The 15,329-nt window shown below is 47.0% G+C and overlaps 1 protein-coding gene across 1 annotated transcript; it reads left to right on the forward strand.

Moving 5' to 3' along the window:
* Nucleotides 1–3,542: 3,542 nt before the first annotated feature.
* On the forward strand, nt 3,543–4,105 carry LHYA1_G003807 (uncharacterized protein; the record flags this gene model as incomplete). Its single annotated transcript, XM_031148776.1, has 4 exons — nt 3,543–3,638; nt 3,690–3,755; nt 3,805–3,985; nt 4,044–4,105. The coding sequence occupies 4 exons, from the start codon at nt 3,543–3,545 to the stop codon at nt 4,103–4,105; spliced, it is 405 nt and encodes a 134-aa protein (XP_031006567.1).
* Between the last annotated feature and the right edge of the window lie 11,224 nt (nt 4,106–15,329).

Below are 15,329 nucleotides of genomic sequence, written 5' to 3' on the forward strand. Positions count from 1 at the left end.
ATAGGATGCAAACAAGGCGGGGCTCAAAGACTGCTTCCTGAGTTCTGCCATTTCTTGCACGTTCTTGTTAGCTAGATGGTGTGGATTGTGGTGTTTTGGGGGTGGGGGAAAGAGGGGAGGGGGGGTGATTAACTGTATATTCAGTGCTTTGGTTCATGAGAATGTCAAAACAAGTAGCGGTCGTTTACTCGTCAAATAAGGTGAAACTCCACCCAGGAATCAAGGATCATAGTACTTTGAAATAAGAAATACGCTCCATCATCCAGAGCTACTAGTTTCGAAGGGGGATCTCTCTTCAGACAAGATCTTACTCCGTAGATGGCATTATGAAGTGAAAGATTTACTTGGCATAATTTGTAAATCGACCTTAAGATTCATGATTGCATTCTTCATGTCCCCGGTTTAATGGTCGCAGTCAAGCAAGAGGAAATTCTCAGTGCTTGTCAAAATAAGGTTGTTGGTCTCGTGACCTGAAAGAGCATTTGTCACCATCAGAACCGTGATCCTGATCCTGATCCTACCTGTCTCTCCGACGAGAAGTCTATTGGTCCTTACAACTCTTCGGTTATGAAAGCTTGAATACCGTCATATCAACAATCTGTCCAGAGCTGGATGAGAGTTCAAATTTAGCATGCCAAGGTCCAGGCTGTGCACGACAATACAAATACCCAATACCCCACTGTGTACAGCCCAGATTTTGTATGAGACGAGTCCTACTCTGTATCTTCCGACTTCAAAATAGGAACCTCAATCGGAGAAATCTAATTGACCAGTATTTCGGCATTCTCAAGGCTACTGACAGCCATCAAATATTTCCCACCCGCGTTCCAATCTCTAATAACCATCTACGGAAAAAGTACCATGGATTTATTGGACTTACCTCTAGATCTCATCTCCAACATCATAGCTGTAACTGTAACATCTGGCCAGATTATAGACTGCTTATGGCTGCGTCAGGTAAACCGTATGAACCGCATGCCATCCAACTGTTGAGCTTCAACTAATTCTATGTGCTCCAGAGCTCTTTGATCGCGAAGTCACGAAACAACTGGCCAAAACTAGGCTTGCAGAGTTACGATCGCACTATGGTTACGATCAACGCAAGATTTCAGAGTCATTACAACTTCGGTTGATAGTAGAGAATGTTGGAATGCAATATCACGGACAGATTGCCATCAAAGTCGCTGTTCACGCTGTGGCTGATGAGCTGGTGTCTCGCATGATTGAATGTGAACACACCTTGGAACGGCTGGATGTCTTGCAATCCATTTGCAAAACAGCACTTGCCTGCCGTGGCTATTGGAAGTTGTTTTACGACCTAGAAGACGCGGATGAAGGTAGCATCCAGACGCCGGAAGAAAGCAGAAGCCAAGATATCCAAGCTTCTAGCTTCATTGTAGCATTAGCATCACGCTATACTGAGGTGCAGGCTGAATATCTACGACGTGGCTTTGATAGCAACGTTCAAACTAGGTATTTTGGCAGTCCGCTACAGATTGCTTCTCAATATGGATACTGTGACACGGTGGAGACACTTCTGGATTCAGGAGCAGATATCAACCAACTGGCGTATTCTACTCGATGGACTGCATTGGAAACAGCCGCGTGGCATGGGCATATCGATGTTGTTAGATTGCTTTTGCACCCAAAGTACAATCTGAGAACCTCTACACCCAACTTTGGAGAAGCAGCTTGTAAGGCTGTAAAGCGGAGGCACCCAGAAATCGCGTCAATTATACTGAACAGGAACGCGAAGATACCACTATATTCGCAGAAGGGACTTTGCTGGTTGGCTGCCAAACACGGGTACGACGAAATTGTAACCAAGATGTTGGATGCTGGGCTTGATCAGAACACAATTAATAACGGGGAAGGGACGGCGCTCTCGGGTGCCGCAGAAAATGGGCACTGCAGCACGGTGGCCCTCCTTCTAGACCGTGGTGCCAACGTGAGGCAATTCAGCCACGATGCATTCATATGTGCTGCCGAAGGTGGGCAGTTAGAAGTTCTTGACATGATGCTGAAGCGCGGCATAGACATGGAAGTTCGCAATCGGATGTTCCAAGCATTTGTTGCCGCCTCACATGCTGGTCAGATTCAAGCTGCAGATTTCCTCATAAACCACGGGCTTCATATTAAATCACCAGAATCAAAAGGATGGCGCTATTACGCTCTATGGAACGCGATGAAAATGAATCGCCTTGACATGGTTCGATGGCTATTTCTGACGCTTCGGCTTTGTCCTGACGGAGAAGCCGAGGTAGTTGATGGCGATCATTTGGGAACCTTTGCGAAAACTCCGCCGATGGTCTATGCTCTAGACGTTGGTACACTAGAAATGGTGTCACTCCTTTTAGAACTAGGGGCGAAGTCAGTTGATTTGAAGGAAGGAAGTCACTCATGAGCAAGCATCGTCGCATGAGCGGTGAGCAACAAGACGCTACGAAGTCATTGTTGTTGAGAGAAACTTTGTCGGGTTGTTTTTAATGCCTCGTTTTACGCGAGGATTGTGTGTGAATCCTTACCTTAGGTCTTTCCACGTGGTAGGATTTTTTTGTTTAAACTACTCAAGTGTTAAAACTGATCCAGCATTGGGAAAGTCTCCGGAGAGATGCGGAAAGCAAAGGTTCCACTTCGTATATACTAAAAGATCAATTGTCTTTCATGTCGATCTTGAATACCAACAATAAGTGGCTCGTAGGTTCGACAGCAGATACGAGCCCTAGCACAAGGCAGCAGAATCATATTCTACGAGTACAAGTATCCCTTGGACGGGAGACCGGCGAAATTAATTAATACCGAGCCACCGACATCGTCAGCCTTGTACCTGCATTGATGTTTATAGGTACTCGTCAACTGAAAACGACGCCAAGCATCCCCCTTGGAGTGAAGATCAACATCCTCGTATCCTCCATCGTATTTTGAGATCTTCCCCGCATTTTCCAAAAGGCCCTCAAAGAATTTAAGAATGAAGGTCACAACCAATGAGCCTTATGATACCTCTCCGCTCCTCTGATTTGCCACAATCACGAGGGAACGTTGCTGTGGTTGGTGCGAATGTTCGGTACCTGCACCTGCGTTGTTTACATGTATATGGATCATATGGATATGAATACGAAGTGCCAGCGTGCGCAGTGCCGACATAATCAGCTGACATGAAATTATATCCGCATGCATTAATCTTCATACTCTGGAGACTTGGCATTCGTCATTGGAATTCGTATTTGAGACCCCGGATTATCCTGGAGTGGAATTGTTCCTGAGAGGAAGGAGGTTGGCGATCTATACTCGCATCGAAAGAGCGAGGCAAGGGAAGGAACAAGTTCGCAAACGCGCCATCACTCTCATCTCGGGAGTACCGTAGCCAAAGAAAAAGGAAAGAGCGAAAGGGGGATTGTGTATAAGAGCGAGCACTTCCCTCTTCTTGTCTTCACTTCTAAACATTCAACAACATCTTCACTTGCACGCAACCACAACTCCAAACAATAAACACATCAATCAACAAACTCTTACACCCCAATCCATCTCATCCAACCGTCAACATGCAATTCACAGCAAGCACCCTCCTCCTTGCGGGAGCCACCTTCCTCGGCTCTGCATCTGCAGCAGGTATCTTTGCAATCAATGGAACCGCCCAAGTATTTTCCATCACTCTATAAGATGAGAGAAACTGCTAACACGATTCTCAGCCCGGCTCTTATGTCACTCTCACCGTCTTGAACGGCAACGTAGGCGATAACCCAACTTGCAAGGGCGTATGTTCCCTCCCCAAGCCTTGGTCGGATTCTGCTAACTGCTCTTCAGACCGCTACAATAGGCGATCTTCCTACCTCTGGCGATATCACTTGCAATGCCGGATACTCTCTCTCTTTCAGCTGGGACACCCAGAATAATGGTATCGCTGCGACATACGGAACTCCATCTGCAGCCCCCTTCACCTACAATGTCCCACCAATCTCGAATGATGGAACCACTTATTCGTTTGGTATGTTCCTCGCTCTTTCAGTCCTGAATGATTGATTATCCGACTAACGCGTCTGCAGGTTTTGAGGACGACTTCCCCGACGCGGAGGCTTCCAAGAAGTTCGTCGAGTTTCATGCTTAGATGATGGAGGTTGCTGGCATGTGCGACACCCTGGAATAACGGCCTAGGTTCTGTTTGTGGGAGGCGTTGTGTAATGTTTGCATCCTTGGGCTTGTAGCATGGTATTATGGTTTTTCATCGTACAAAAGCATTGCTTAGGTAGAGATGGAAGCTCTTCACGAGTAATCAATAATGGTATTCTTGTGTTGCGTCTGACCTCCTCGCTACCCCACTTCCTGTGGCTTGTGATCTAGTTTCAAAAGGTTCCGTATCCCAGTTTCTTGAACACTCACAATTCAAGAGATTGAAGGGGCAAGTTTGCTCTTGCATTTCTAGTGAAACCCGCCCATCCAAAGGCACATGAAGGTATCAGTAAACTACCGCATCCTCAGCCGTTCTACTTTCTTTTAACTTCGCCTTAAGAAGAACATTACCTCCAGCAGCTCTTTGCTCTTCATCATTCTCATCATCCTCGTCCTCGTCCCTGTCCCCGCCCCCATCCACACCATCATCACTACACGAAGGCAACAAAGCCTCACAATCCTCCATCCCCATTTCCTCAGCCTGACGCACCACACTCGCCCTCTCACTCCTCGACATACTCTTGACGTGCTTCTCCGAACCATTCCCTCTTGAACGCATCACCGTGCATATCCCACATCACGTCCGCTTCTTGGCCTTGCGTTTCCTGGTAGGCGTTGTATTCGTCGATTAGATCTGATGAGGGTGAGGCTGAGGGGGAAGACGAGAATTGAGATGAAGATGAAATGTTGCTTGCTGGGTTGTTCTTGGGAAGAGGGGGAAAGTTCGGGGTATCCCTGCTTCCTGGTTTTGGGTGGAGGTGGAGGGTTGGATCTCAGGGAGGTTTGAGTAGTTAGCTATTTTGAAGTCCGTTTATCTTCTTCTGCGGCTTTCTCATGCGCGAGTAATTTGGCCTATGCAGCTCTATGACCAGGCCCTCGCCCTCGCGGCGGTATTCTGTGGATAGCCTTTTGCGTTTGTACTTGTACAGTATTTCCATTCCTTGCAGAGTTGCACTGAGGTGATTATTTGATGATGACTTTTTACCTTGATACTACAATGCAGGGCTTTTCTTCAATAGACGGATAGATTTCATTTCGGGAAGATTGAAGCCAAGGTGGTGAGATACGATGAAAGAAAGGCAAGTCTAAGATGTGTTCCTTACACAGCGCTGAAATTGGTGGTCAAGAACTGTACTTCAGTGGTTTCGGCAAAAGATGTTTAGGGAAGCTGGAAGATTCTGCCTGTTACAAGATGAGCACATCTTTCATCGAGAACACATTTGAGAGGCGAAAGCAGCATGAAAGAAAGCATGGTATTTACTGGCTGACCACGACTTTATGTAAATCATGAGAAGTCTAAGCGAGTCCTTCCGTTGAATCGTTGAATGCAATACCCTCCTTAATCTAATCCATGCAATCCCAGACCCACGCAAGCAATGAAAAGCAAATAAGATGTATAGCCAGTGCCACCCAGGGGTATCAATCTCAAGCACCAACGCCTTTCGTTCATAAAAATGCCAATAGCTCCTCCCATATGTATGCGACCTTTTGCAAATGATGCCAGTAATGTGATATGACAAACGAAATGAGATATGGTACAGAAAGAAGCAAAATGTGCAAGGTATCATGTTCCTCGTGAAGATGAAGGACTCGCCATAGATGATGTGCGAGAGTGGTGACGGCGTGTTGAGCGGTTGGATTTCGCTTCGTCTATATCCTTCTGAGCCCAGCCGGGGAGTTGTGAAGGTGTTCTGTTCCCTGCACGCGTCCGTCTTGTGCTGATTCTTTGCAACTCTCGAGCATCGTCTTCTCGCATGGGTTTCCGACGACTCTTCTCAATCTGGACTGTGGGCGGTTTGATAGTGACTGGTACCGGTCGTCGGTTCATCGCGACGAACATGTTGGACTGGAGTTACTGTGTTAGCGCTTGAAGCCAGATGAATCAATGAATTGAGAACGCGCTAAATTGGAGTTTTTGATGAAGATAGTCGTCAATCGCCTGACATAGACGAATCGCCCATTGCAGTAGCAACAACGGCAGTTGACTGAGACGGCTCCCCTGTTGTTGATGGTTCACTATTTCATTCTTGATCCTTCATCGTTTGAGCAGACAACTCTTTCTGCTTAGCTTGACAACGTAGAATCAGCTCCTCCCTACTGCCTTCTTCGCTCAAGCCATGACTTCTTAGATACTCCTGTAGCTGGGAATACAACTGGAATTCCCAGCGCGGTACTGTAGACTGGGAGCCCACTTGGGACTTCGGGCTGTTAGGCCGTTGAGACTCCTTGTTCCCAGAAACTGTTGTCTTATTTGACCGTTGAGTCGTTTTGAATGGCAAAATAACAGAACTTGAAGGGTTTTGTGAAGCGCCTACTTTTGTTACCTCATCAATCTCCATATTGCTGCCAGGGCTTTCATCCGAGGCTAACATTTCTTGCACGAATGAATCTGGACTCATTTGCGCGCTTAGAAGAGCTTGGCACTTGATGCTGTCGCCTTGAAGTGCAACCCTGACCACATTTAGCGACAGTTTACATCCGGGACGACGTTCAATCGCTGCAGCAATTTGGTCAGAGAGCTTGCTAGCTGTTGCTAGAGTCTGCTCGGCTGTATTAGACCATACGTGCGACTTCTTCGCTGCTTCGACAAGCACGGAACGGATGCTCGCTAGACCTCGGTCAGGTGGAGGCGAAACATTTTTAATTCCTTTACTGGTGCGACTCACTCCTGTGTTGGAAGTGTTTGGGGAAGTCTGTTGAGTGGCAGCGCTTGCAGAATTACCAGCGGCTGAAGTGGGGTTTTGCTTTTGCGGTGGTCTGATGGCAGGGCTTTCTGCCTTCGCAGAGTTGGTAGAAGCTACCATGGGTTTTGATGGTGTCTGTATTAGAGTGTTTGTAAAGTTAGGTGGCGGTCTGATAGCGGGGCTTTCTACCGTCGCAGAGTTGGTAGAAGCCATCATGGGTTGTGAATAAGTCTGTATCGGAGTGTTTGTGAGGTTCGGTGGCGGTCTGATAGCAGGATGTACTATGGCTCCCTGATGCGTCATGGCTGGGGCTGCTTGAGAAACATACTGTTGCTGCACTGATCGGCCGGATTTTTGAAGTTGCAATTCATGCCAAGCTTGAGGGTTGAAGCGCTTTAGTTGTTGATCAACGAGTAGCTGCTTCACTTCTCTTTCTTCCTCGGCAGTGAGCTTGTCATCGTCATCAAGCTCAAATGTGTCACTTTGCACAATGGCTTTAATCGTACAAGCGGTGTGTTGAGGTTCCAATATACGGTCAAGAACCTTAGGATCCATTCCCTTCAGATTTGTCAAGTCTTGTTGTTCTACAATCCGGGGTTCGAAAAGGAAGTCCCCCACGTTTTTCTTTGCGTGCGCAACAGGGTTTTTCTTGTCGATAACTCTAGATGCTAATTGCATCTTAAAAATCGTCTTGTTGTGCACAGTGTTTTCAAAAGTGCCCCCAGTAACAAACCGATACACAAATGTCTCCTTCTGCTGGCCGATTCGGAAGGCTCTACCCACAGCCTGTTCTTCCATGATAGGATTGAATTTGAAATCGAAGATAACAACTCGATTAGCACTTGGCAAATTCAGTCCAAGACCACCGGCGGTAGTTGATATGAGATACAACTCATCGTTTCCGGTGTTGAAATCTTTCGTCGAACTCTGACGAGTGCTCATCTTGGTTTTACCGGTTAGCATGGCATACTTGCGGCCTTGCTTGATACAAAGCCTTTCCAAGAAGTCGAGTGTCGGGATGGATTGGGAGAAAACGAGAACCTTATCTTTGGCAGCTCTCGAGGCATCAAGGATCTGGCAAAGTATCTTAACCTTATTTGATAATTCGATCGACTGCATGTCCACACCTTCGGCCTCAAACAAGGCTGTTTCTGCTTGGATGAGCTCTTGCGAGACGCCTACTTTCCAGATCGACTCGTTGAACTTCTGGGCGATTTCTTCCCCGCGATCGGTAGGTTCTAAAGAAGTGGGGGCTTCTTCGACTCTTGCAGCTTCCATCTTCGCGTCCCCCTTGCGCTCGTTGAGCTTCTCATTAAAGCAATACGGGTGGTTGCAAAGCAATGAAAGAACTGCGAGCCAGTGCCAAAGTGTGCTCTGTCTTATTTCTCCATCTTTCGTAAGCGCATGTCCAGTTCCGGACAGCATAGACTTCACGTAAAGAGAATAAGCCTTCCTCTGCAGCTCCGTTAGAGGGACCGTGATGACGAATTCTTTCTTTGGAGGCAAGTCGTTGCGCAAAACTGAGACGTCTGCTCGGTGGACTTTCGGTGCAATGTCTTCCTTGAGGACGCCCAGCATCTTAAGACTCTTGCGGCGCTCGCTCGATGAACTATCTGACCACAAGCCAGCTTCTATTGGTCCAACGTACTTGCCCCTAAACTCCTTGGCAGGACCTAAGTAGTTAGGTGCAACCCAGTCAATCATGGTGTGGTATTCTTCGACATTGTTAGCCAGAGGGGAACCAGTTAGGGCAACGCGACTCGACGATTTGAACTGACTAGCAGCCTCAGTTATGCCAGCAGCCGCGTTCTTCATCTTGTGCGCTTCATCAGCAATGATAATGGTCGGACCCTCCAGAAGCTCCTTCTGGACTTGAGCGTGCGCTTCCTCATCGAGAGGAGCACGCCCAGATTTGGCTTTTTTGTTAAGAATGAGTTTCCGGAACATTTCGTAGCCGATGACAAGAACCCCACCGCGTTCGTACCATTGGGCGATATTCTGTAGCCGTTGTCCAAGTGAAAGTACTGAGGAGCTAACTTGCCAGAAGCCTCCGAGAATATTAATGCCCTCAGGGTCGTAAGGTGCCCAGATCATAAGCTCGTCCATCCAATTGTTGATAAGGCCCGGGGGACAGAGAATCAATGTCCGAGGTTTGTGAAGAATCTTCGGAACTTGAGATGATATTGTCTCGTCCTTCGACGCAGATGCCTCCGCGATTGTAACGAGGAGAGTGATACTAATTTTGAATCAGCGAGGTAATTACGTCTCAAACAACTAGACTTACACTTGCATAGTCTTCCCTAGTCCCATTTGATGAGCGAGAAGACATCCTTGCATCACATTCTCGTCCCCAACGATCTGATTCCACATAAAACGAACGCCTTCAATCTGATGCTTCTTGATGCGACCAGAAATGTGCGGATGTACGTAAACATATCCTTGGTCGTCTGCCTTAGCATCGTTGATTATGATTTGACTTTTGTTGATTGCCCCACTTTGGTTATTGAGTGCCAAAGTCTTTTGCAAGATTCTCCGCCGCTCCTCTTGTTCAGCCAGCCGCTGTCTATCTTGTTCTCGAAGGTTGCGCGCATCTTTATCTTCAAAGATCTTCCGCGGCTTCTTGCGAGGTGTATCTTCGACGAGTTCATCCTCGCTGCTTCTATGTAGTGTTAATACTTGTTATTATCGCACAGAATAAGTCGTGAAACTTACGTAAGTCCTCTCAAGCGTCGACGCCTCATGACAGGGACAGGTTCACCGTCTTCATCTGATTCATCAATTGCGATAGCATTGCCCTTTTGCTTAGTGAGCGAGGGAGATATGTGCGGCGACAGCTTGCAGTTAAAGTAACCGGGTATCTTTTTGAAACATTTGTAGAATTTTGAGAAGTACGTGTTTTGTCCGTCTTCCACCTTCTGGATAGAACTTGGCGTTGGCAACTCGCGGTATGGATGGCTTTTGCAATCAATATATACCTCGAAAAGCCGAATGAAAAAGGTGAGTGTCTCAAAAGTATGCGAGTCCATACCCTTCACGCTGTAGCGAGGAATTTTACAGGAGGACATGACTTGTGCCATGTTGTACCACAGTTCCGGTTCTGATATGGTCGAGATGAAGTCGAAGATTCGTCTTCTTGTCAGACCTTCCATGCGGCACAGAATAGAAATTAATAGGCGATCTCGGTCCATCAGATACTCCCAAGCTTGGCTCTGGTATCTGCCAATGCTTCGGGTATCCTGGAGGTCAGGCAATTCGTTTGGATCAGGCTGCTCTTCCACTTCCAACGAAATAGGACTACTGAAGGGACTGTTGCGGTTAAACAATTTAAGCTTAGGTTTCTTCTTCGGTGTAACGGGATCAGAATCTGATGTCAGCCCCGTCAAATCAATCGTGTTAGGGGCATTTGCAGCCACAGGACGGCGTTTCGGCAGACTTGGCTCTTCGGTTTTCACTGGAGCTGTAGCTGACGGTGTCTGTCTCTCATTGATCTGAGGACTTGAAGCAGTGCCTATTGCCGGAGGGCTTTTGCGGACGACTTTCGTAGCTTCGATGGAAGTATCAAGTTTTGCGGGATGCCGCTCAGAGACGCTTATTTCTGAAATAGTGTCATCATCGTCACTGGCCTCGCCATCTGCCAGATTAAGCTCGTGCTCTTCTAGATCCATAGGATCATCATCGACAATGAAATCTTCCATATCATCATCAGAGCTACTGTCGCTGTCAAGGGATTCGCCGTCGCCTTCGCCATCATCACTGCGTACTGTTGACTTCTTGGGTTTAATCGAGGGTGCTTTTGACGGCTTTTCAGGAGATACTTTCTTCTCCAAAACAGCAATCGTCCATGCCAAAGCCTCACGGTCGAAGACACTTGGTTCTAGGATCGAAACTTGTTTCAAGACCTGCATCTCGCTTGACCATTTGTCAGACAAAATCTCTTCGCGGATTTTCGTGATTCGGTGTGCTATGTGAACAAGCTTTTCCTGGGCGGACAATACATCATCTTTCCAAGTCTTGAGTTTGTGAGACTTGTGCCACAGTTTGAAAGCCTTGAACTGCAACTTCGGGAGCTTCTTCTCAACCCACTTCGCAACAAGGCCAGCAATACCACGATCAATGGCAGCATTAACTTCATTGGCATTAATGGGCGGGTTTCTCATTGGCCTCTCAGGCTTTTCGAGCTTCGCGCCTCGCTCCTTTTCGATTTCCTGCCATGTTTCCTCGTCGTACTCGTTTTCCTCGTCAGATTCTCCATAGACAGGCAAGATTTGATCCCCACCTTCAAGGTGCTGATACTTTTGAAGAGAGTCTGGGTCCCATTGGTCATATGACCCAAGACCATTAAGCATATCAGGACCGACTGGGTTGAAAGTTGCCGAATGATCCTCAAGTCCCGAATACGATTTCTCAGCCGTAGCTTCACGGTAAATTTCGGGCCAAGAAGGTATTTCCTCTCTTCTAGAGAGCACTTGGCCATCTGAAGATGAGTAGTACAAGATGAACGAAGGCTTATGAAACCTAGGCATAAGTTCCGAAGCGTAAGGAACTATAGCAGAAAAAGATTTGCCGCCACGAACAAAAGTTTGTGGCTGTGCACGCAAGAAATGCCTCATCATGCGCGTTACGTATAGACGCCGTCCACTTGAGATGTTCGTGTGTCCAGAAAAAAAATCGTTGCTGTTGGCAGAGGTTGGGAGTTCTTGCCCGACTTCTACTCCCTCAAAGAAGATGTCGTCTACACACATCTTCTGCTTACCTAGATAACCAGTACCTATGTTGTCCTCTGCAAATATAGGCTCCCTTCTCGATTTGGGATTTGACTGAAGAACTGGTACCAGTCTCGTATTGCCCTCATCGCTAAGAACTTGGACTCCAGGTTTAATGCTTTGAGGATCATTACAAATGACGTTGTCTGCATTGGTAGGTATATCACGATTCCGGTTAGGGTCGATTTCGGATGTGACCAGGGTGGGCGCGATTCTTTTTCTCTTCTTGCCGTTAATATCAAGAGTGGTATCAGCATCCGCTTCAACAATAGTGTCGGGCCCTTTGTTGTGATCGTCTAGAGCATTTAAAATGACATTGTCTGCATTGGTAGGTATATCACGATTCCGGTTGGGGTCGATCTCGGATGTGATCAAGGTGGGCGCGATTCTCTTTCTCTCCTTATCAAAAGGGATATCAGCATCCGGTTGAACAACAGTGTTGGACCCTGCATTGTGATCTTCCAGGTCGTTGACCATATGGTTTGTGGAGTCTTCCTGGTTGACACCATTTGCAAATTGGCCCCCGTCATTTTCAGTAAAATCATCAAAGCCCAATTTACGTCTCTTGTGACCAGAAGCATCGAGAGCATATTCTCCATTTGGGGATTGCCTGCTGATTGGGGTGTTTATGTTGCCAAGACTTAGGCTAGGAGACAATGGGTATTGACTTGGATTTGAGTGTTGGATGGCAGGAACGTGCTCAGGCGCAAAGTTATGGACGCTTCGGGTGCGGTGCGAGGCCGAGGCACTTTGGGGATGGTGTTCGTCCATGTACACCTTATACGTAGCGCTCTTGACCCTGAGGTCAGCGATAGCACTGCGAATGAATCCTCGATGACCAAGAACTTTGATCCCGAGATCCTCCTTGATCTCCTTATCACCTATAACCATCAGTAATACGGCGCCAGTGACCATTTGTTCTCGCAGGCCCTTCTCCAAGAGTGCGGGGTCTGGTCTCGGCATTTTTCTTGAGAATGGTTGCCATATTCGATTCTCGGTGCAAAGTTCCTGCACGATGCGATCGACCTCCCAATCCCATGGATCATCGTCCATGGTTGTACTTGTCTTGGAGAATAAGGATGGAAGGTTGAGACTTGGGTGGATGGGGAGAAGATCGAGCCAGCGAAGCACAGCGTCTCGACCTGCTAAATGGAAGTTAGTCATGAATGGAGGCATGGTGGGGGAGACATGGCAGGGAGATAAAAGATGGAAGGAAGCAAAAGACTAAAGCAAGTGAATTCGAAGACGATGCAGTGCGGTTTCGGTGGGGGTAGAAGTAGAGGAAGCGGCCAAAGCTACATTTCAAGTGAATGTGACAGCAGAAAGATGTTTAGTGTAGGAGAGCGAGCTTACTTTCAGAGTTGGTGAAGATGAATGAATTAAATGACTTGAAGGAAAGCACTCGAAAGACGAAGGAGGGCGTCTGGTAGCATTTAGAGACTCGGCAAGGAGATCGAGTACTTGAAGTTGAGAGAGGGGGCGTAAAAACACGTATGAGAGATCTGTAGGACAAGGTGAGGGACAAATAAGGTAACGCTGTCGCTGTGTTGAAGTCGAGTACGTGGGCGCGCGCGTGTTGGATATACGATCACGTGGATACTCGTAATCCTTATCGATAAGAGGGGAAGTGCCTTGCCCCACTACTGTGTATCCAATACTGTACGGTTAAGCGTAATCCATGTCTGTCTTACAAACCTTCCTTCTAGAAGGTGAAGGTCTGGTGGGTGAAGAGACCCAAGATACCTGGGGTAGGTACACAGCGTCAAAACATCCACCAGAACGTCTCCCCATAGTCCCCAAATCCATCCCTCTCGACATACTCACTCGTACTAGAAGCGTCAGAGCGGGCCCGAAAGACGGGGCAACGGGGCGATCCAAAACTCACCTAAAATCGATTACAAGTCTCGGTCTGCAATAAGGTTTCCACATCCTTTCTAGTGTCACTACTGTATGGCCCAAAAGTTAGGCAAAAGTCATCCACCACCCCTGAATATCCATTTTATATATGGGAACTTTCTCCACCCCTAGTGTCACAGATACTTTTAGAAGTAAGTACATGCCCAATTTCGGTCGTTTTGCTGCACGTCGAGCAAGTGGGGGTTCAAGTCCTGACCGCCAATGACAAGTATTATCTCCATTAATGAGGCTCAACGGATGGTCTACTTGTAAAGTACCAGAACCACTTAGCCACCCCACGTGCCCACCTGACTCCATTTCATTTCATTTCATTCCACAGCACAGTCTCTCCACGTAAGCAACATTTCTCCATTCTTAACCCGCTCTTATCCATTACATCTCGTCGGATTTCCCCACATGGCTTTCTGCCAACCATGATTAAGTCATTCCTTTTTTTATCCATCTCACTTTACTTAGTACCCCACGTTCACAGCACAATATCCACCTTGACCGATTGATACATCTTTCTAAAACCCTTTTGGGTAAATTGTTGCACGTCGTCAAAAAGGCCCTTTTTTCTTTGCTGCGAATTAGAAATGAGTATTCCCCAGCTTACTTCGTCACAGGCCAAACTGTTACGCCAAGAAATCTATAGCAGGGGGTTTAAGAAGGGTGGTAAATGCACCAAAGCAAGGCCCCCTTACCTTGGTCTTCTTGGCGTAACAGTTTGGCCTGTGACGAAGTAAAATGGTTCACTTGAAGAGGCGTCTGGAGAAGCGCCTCCGCGCACCACCCTATTCCCATCTACGGTATACCACAACTAGATATATTACGCCTTACATGATGTATATTTGTACTATTTTCAGCACTCTTCTCATGTTTCTTGCATATCGTAGGATAGTGGGTCTACTTGTCTGCCAGTTAGAAAATTAGGAAGTGCTCTATCGAGTGTGAATATATCCTCCCAAGGCCCCTTTTCGGTCAATCGCCAGCAAGTGTTCCTAATGAATCTGCCCTAGAAATGCCCAATCCACTGTTCTCCTCTCTGGAAATCCCTCCGAATTTTTGGAATAATTTTTCTTCCGTATATAACAAACCCGCTCCCAATGTCAGTACCCCATGACTTTTCCAAGTACCCCACTTGAAGCACCGTAGGTATGTAGGGTCTGTTTTAAAAGCATTGGCTAGTAAGGATCATGTGTCTGCGAGATATCTCGGGTAATATTAACTTTGATGTAAAGTTAAAAGAGGGAGGAAGTCCCCTTTTGCATATTCATGCTCCCTAAATTTATGCCATTTTCTCGCCTCTTCATTGCCCCTGAGCTAGACTTTTATACTAGCTCAAGTCCGTAATTAACCTACAGCATATCTCAACTTCTTACCCCGTAAAAAGCCCTTCGTACGCGGCAATTTCTAACCCCCGCCATCATCACTCAGGAAGAATTAATAACATACTCCAACTCATTTCTAGCCTCCAGGAAATCTGCCGGCATATGCAAGTCCCGTCCTTAGCCTAGTCCGGATCTAGAAACCCGACTGCCGGAAATCCTTCGGGTGGCGGCGAATCAGCTCTCAGAAACATCCGTGCTAATAGCGGGGTATGATTCAAATCCAACGACATGCTATAAATTAAACTCCCCATTTCTCCTATTAAATTGGATATATCAATCGCCTTTGAACTGTTTCAATTAACAAATTGCGTAGGGTTAAGTTCCACTTGGTGAGAAGCCTATCAGGCAAACCGAAATTACATTGGGCCCTAAAGTTTAGTGTACACCACGAATATCCTCCTTTTGGGGGAATATTATGTGATGCATAT

The sequence above is a fragment of the Lachnellula hyalina genome (assembly GCF_007821495.1).
Source record: "Lachnellula hyalina strain CBS 185.66 chromosome Unknown contig00042, whole genome shotgun sequence".
Lineage (NCBI taxonomy): Eukaryota > Fungi > Ascomycota > Leotiomycetes > Helotiales > Lachnaceae > Lachnellula > Lachnellula hyalina.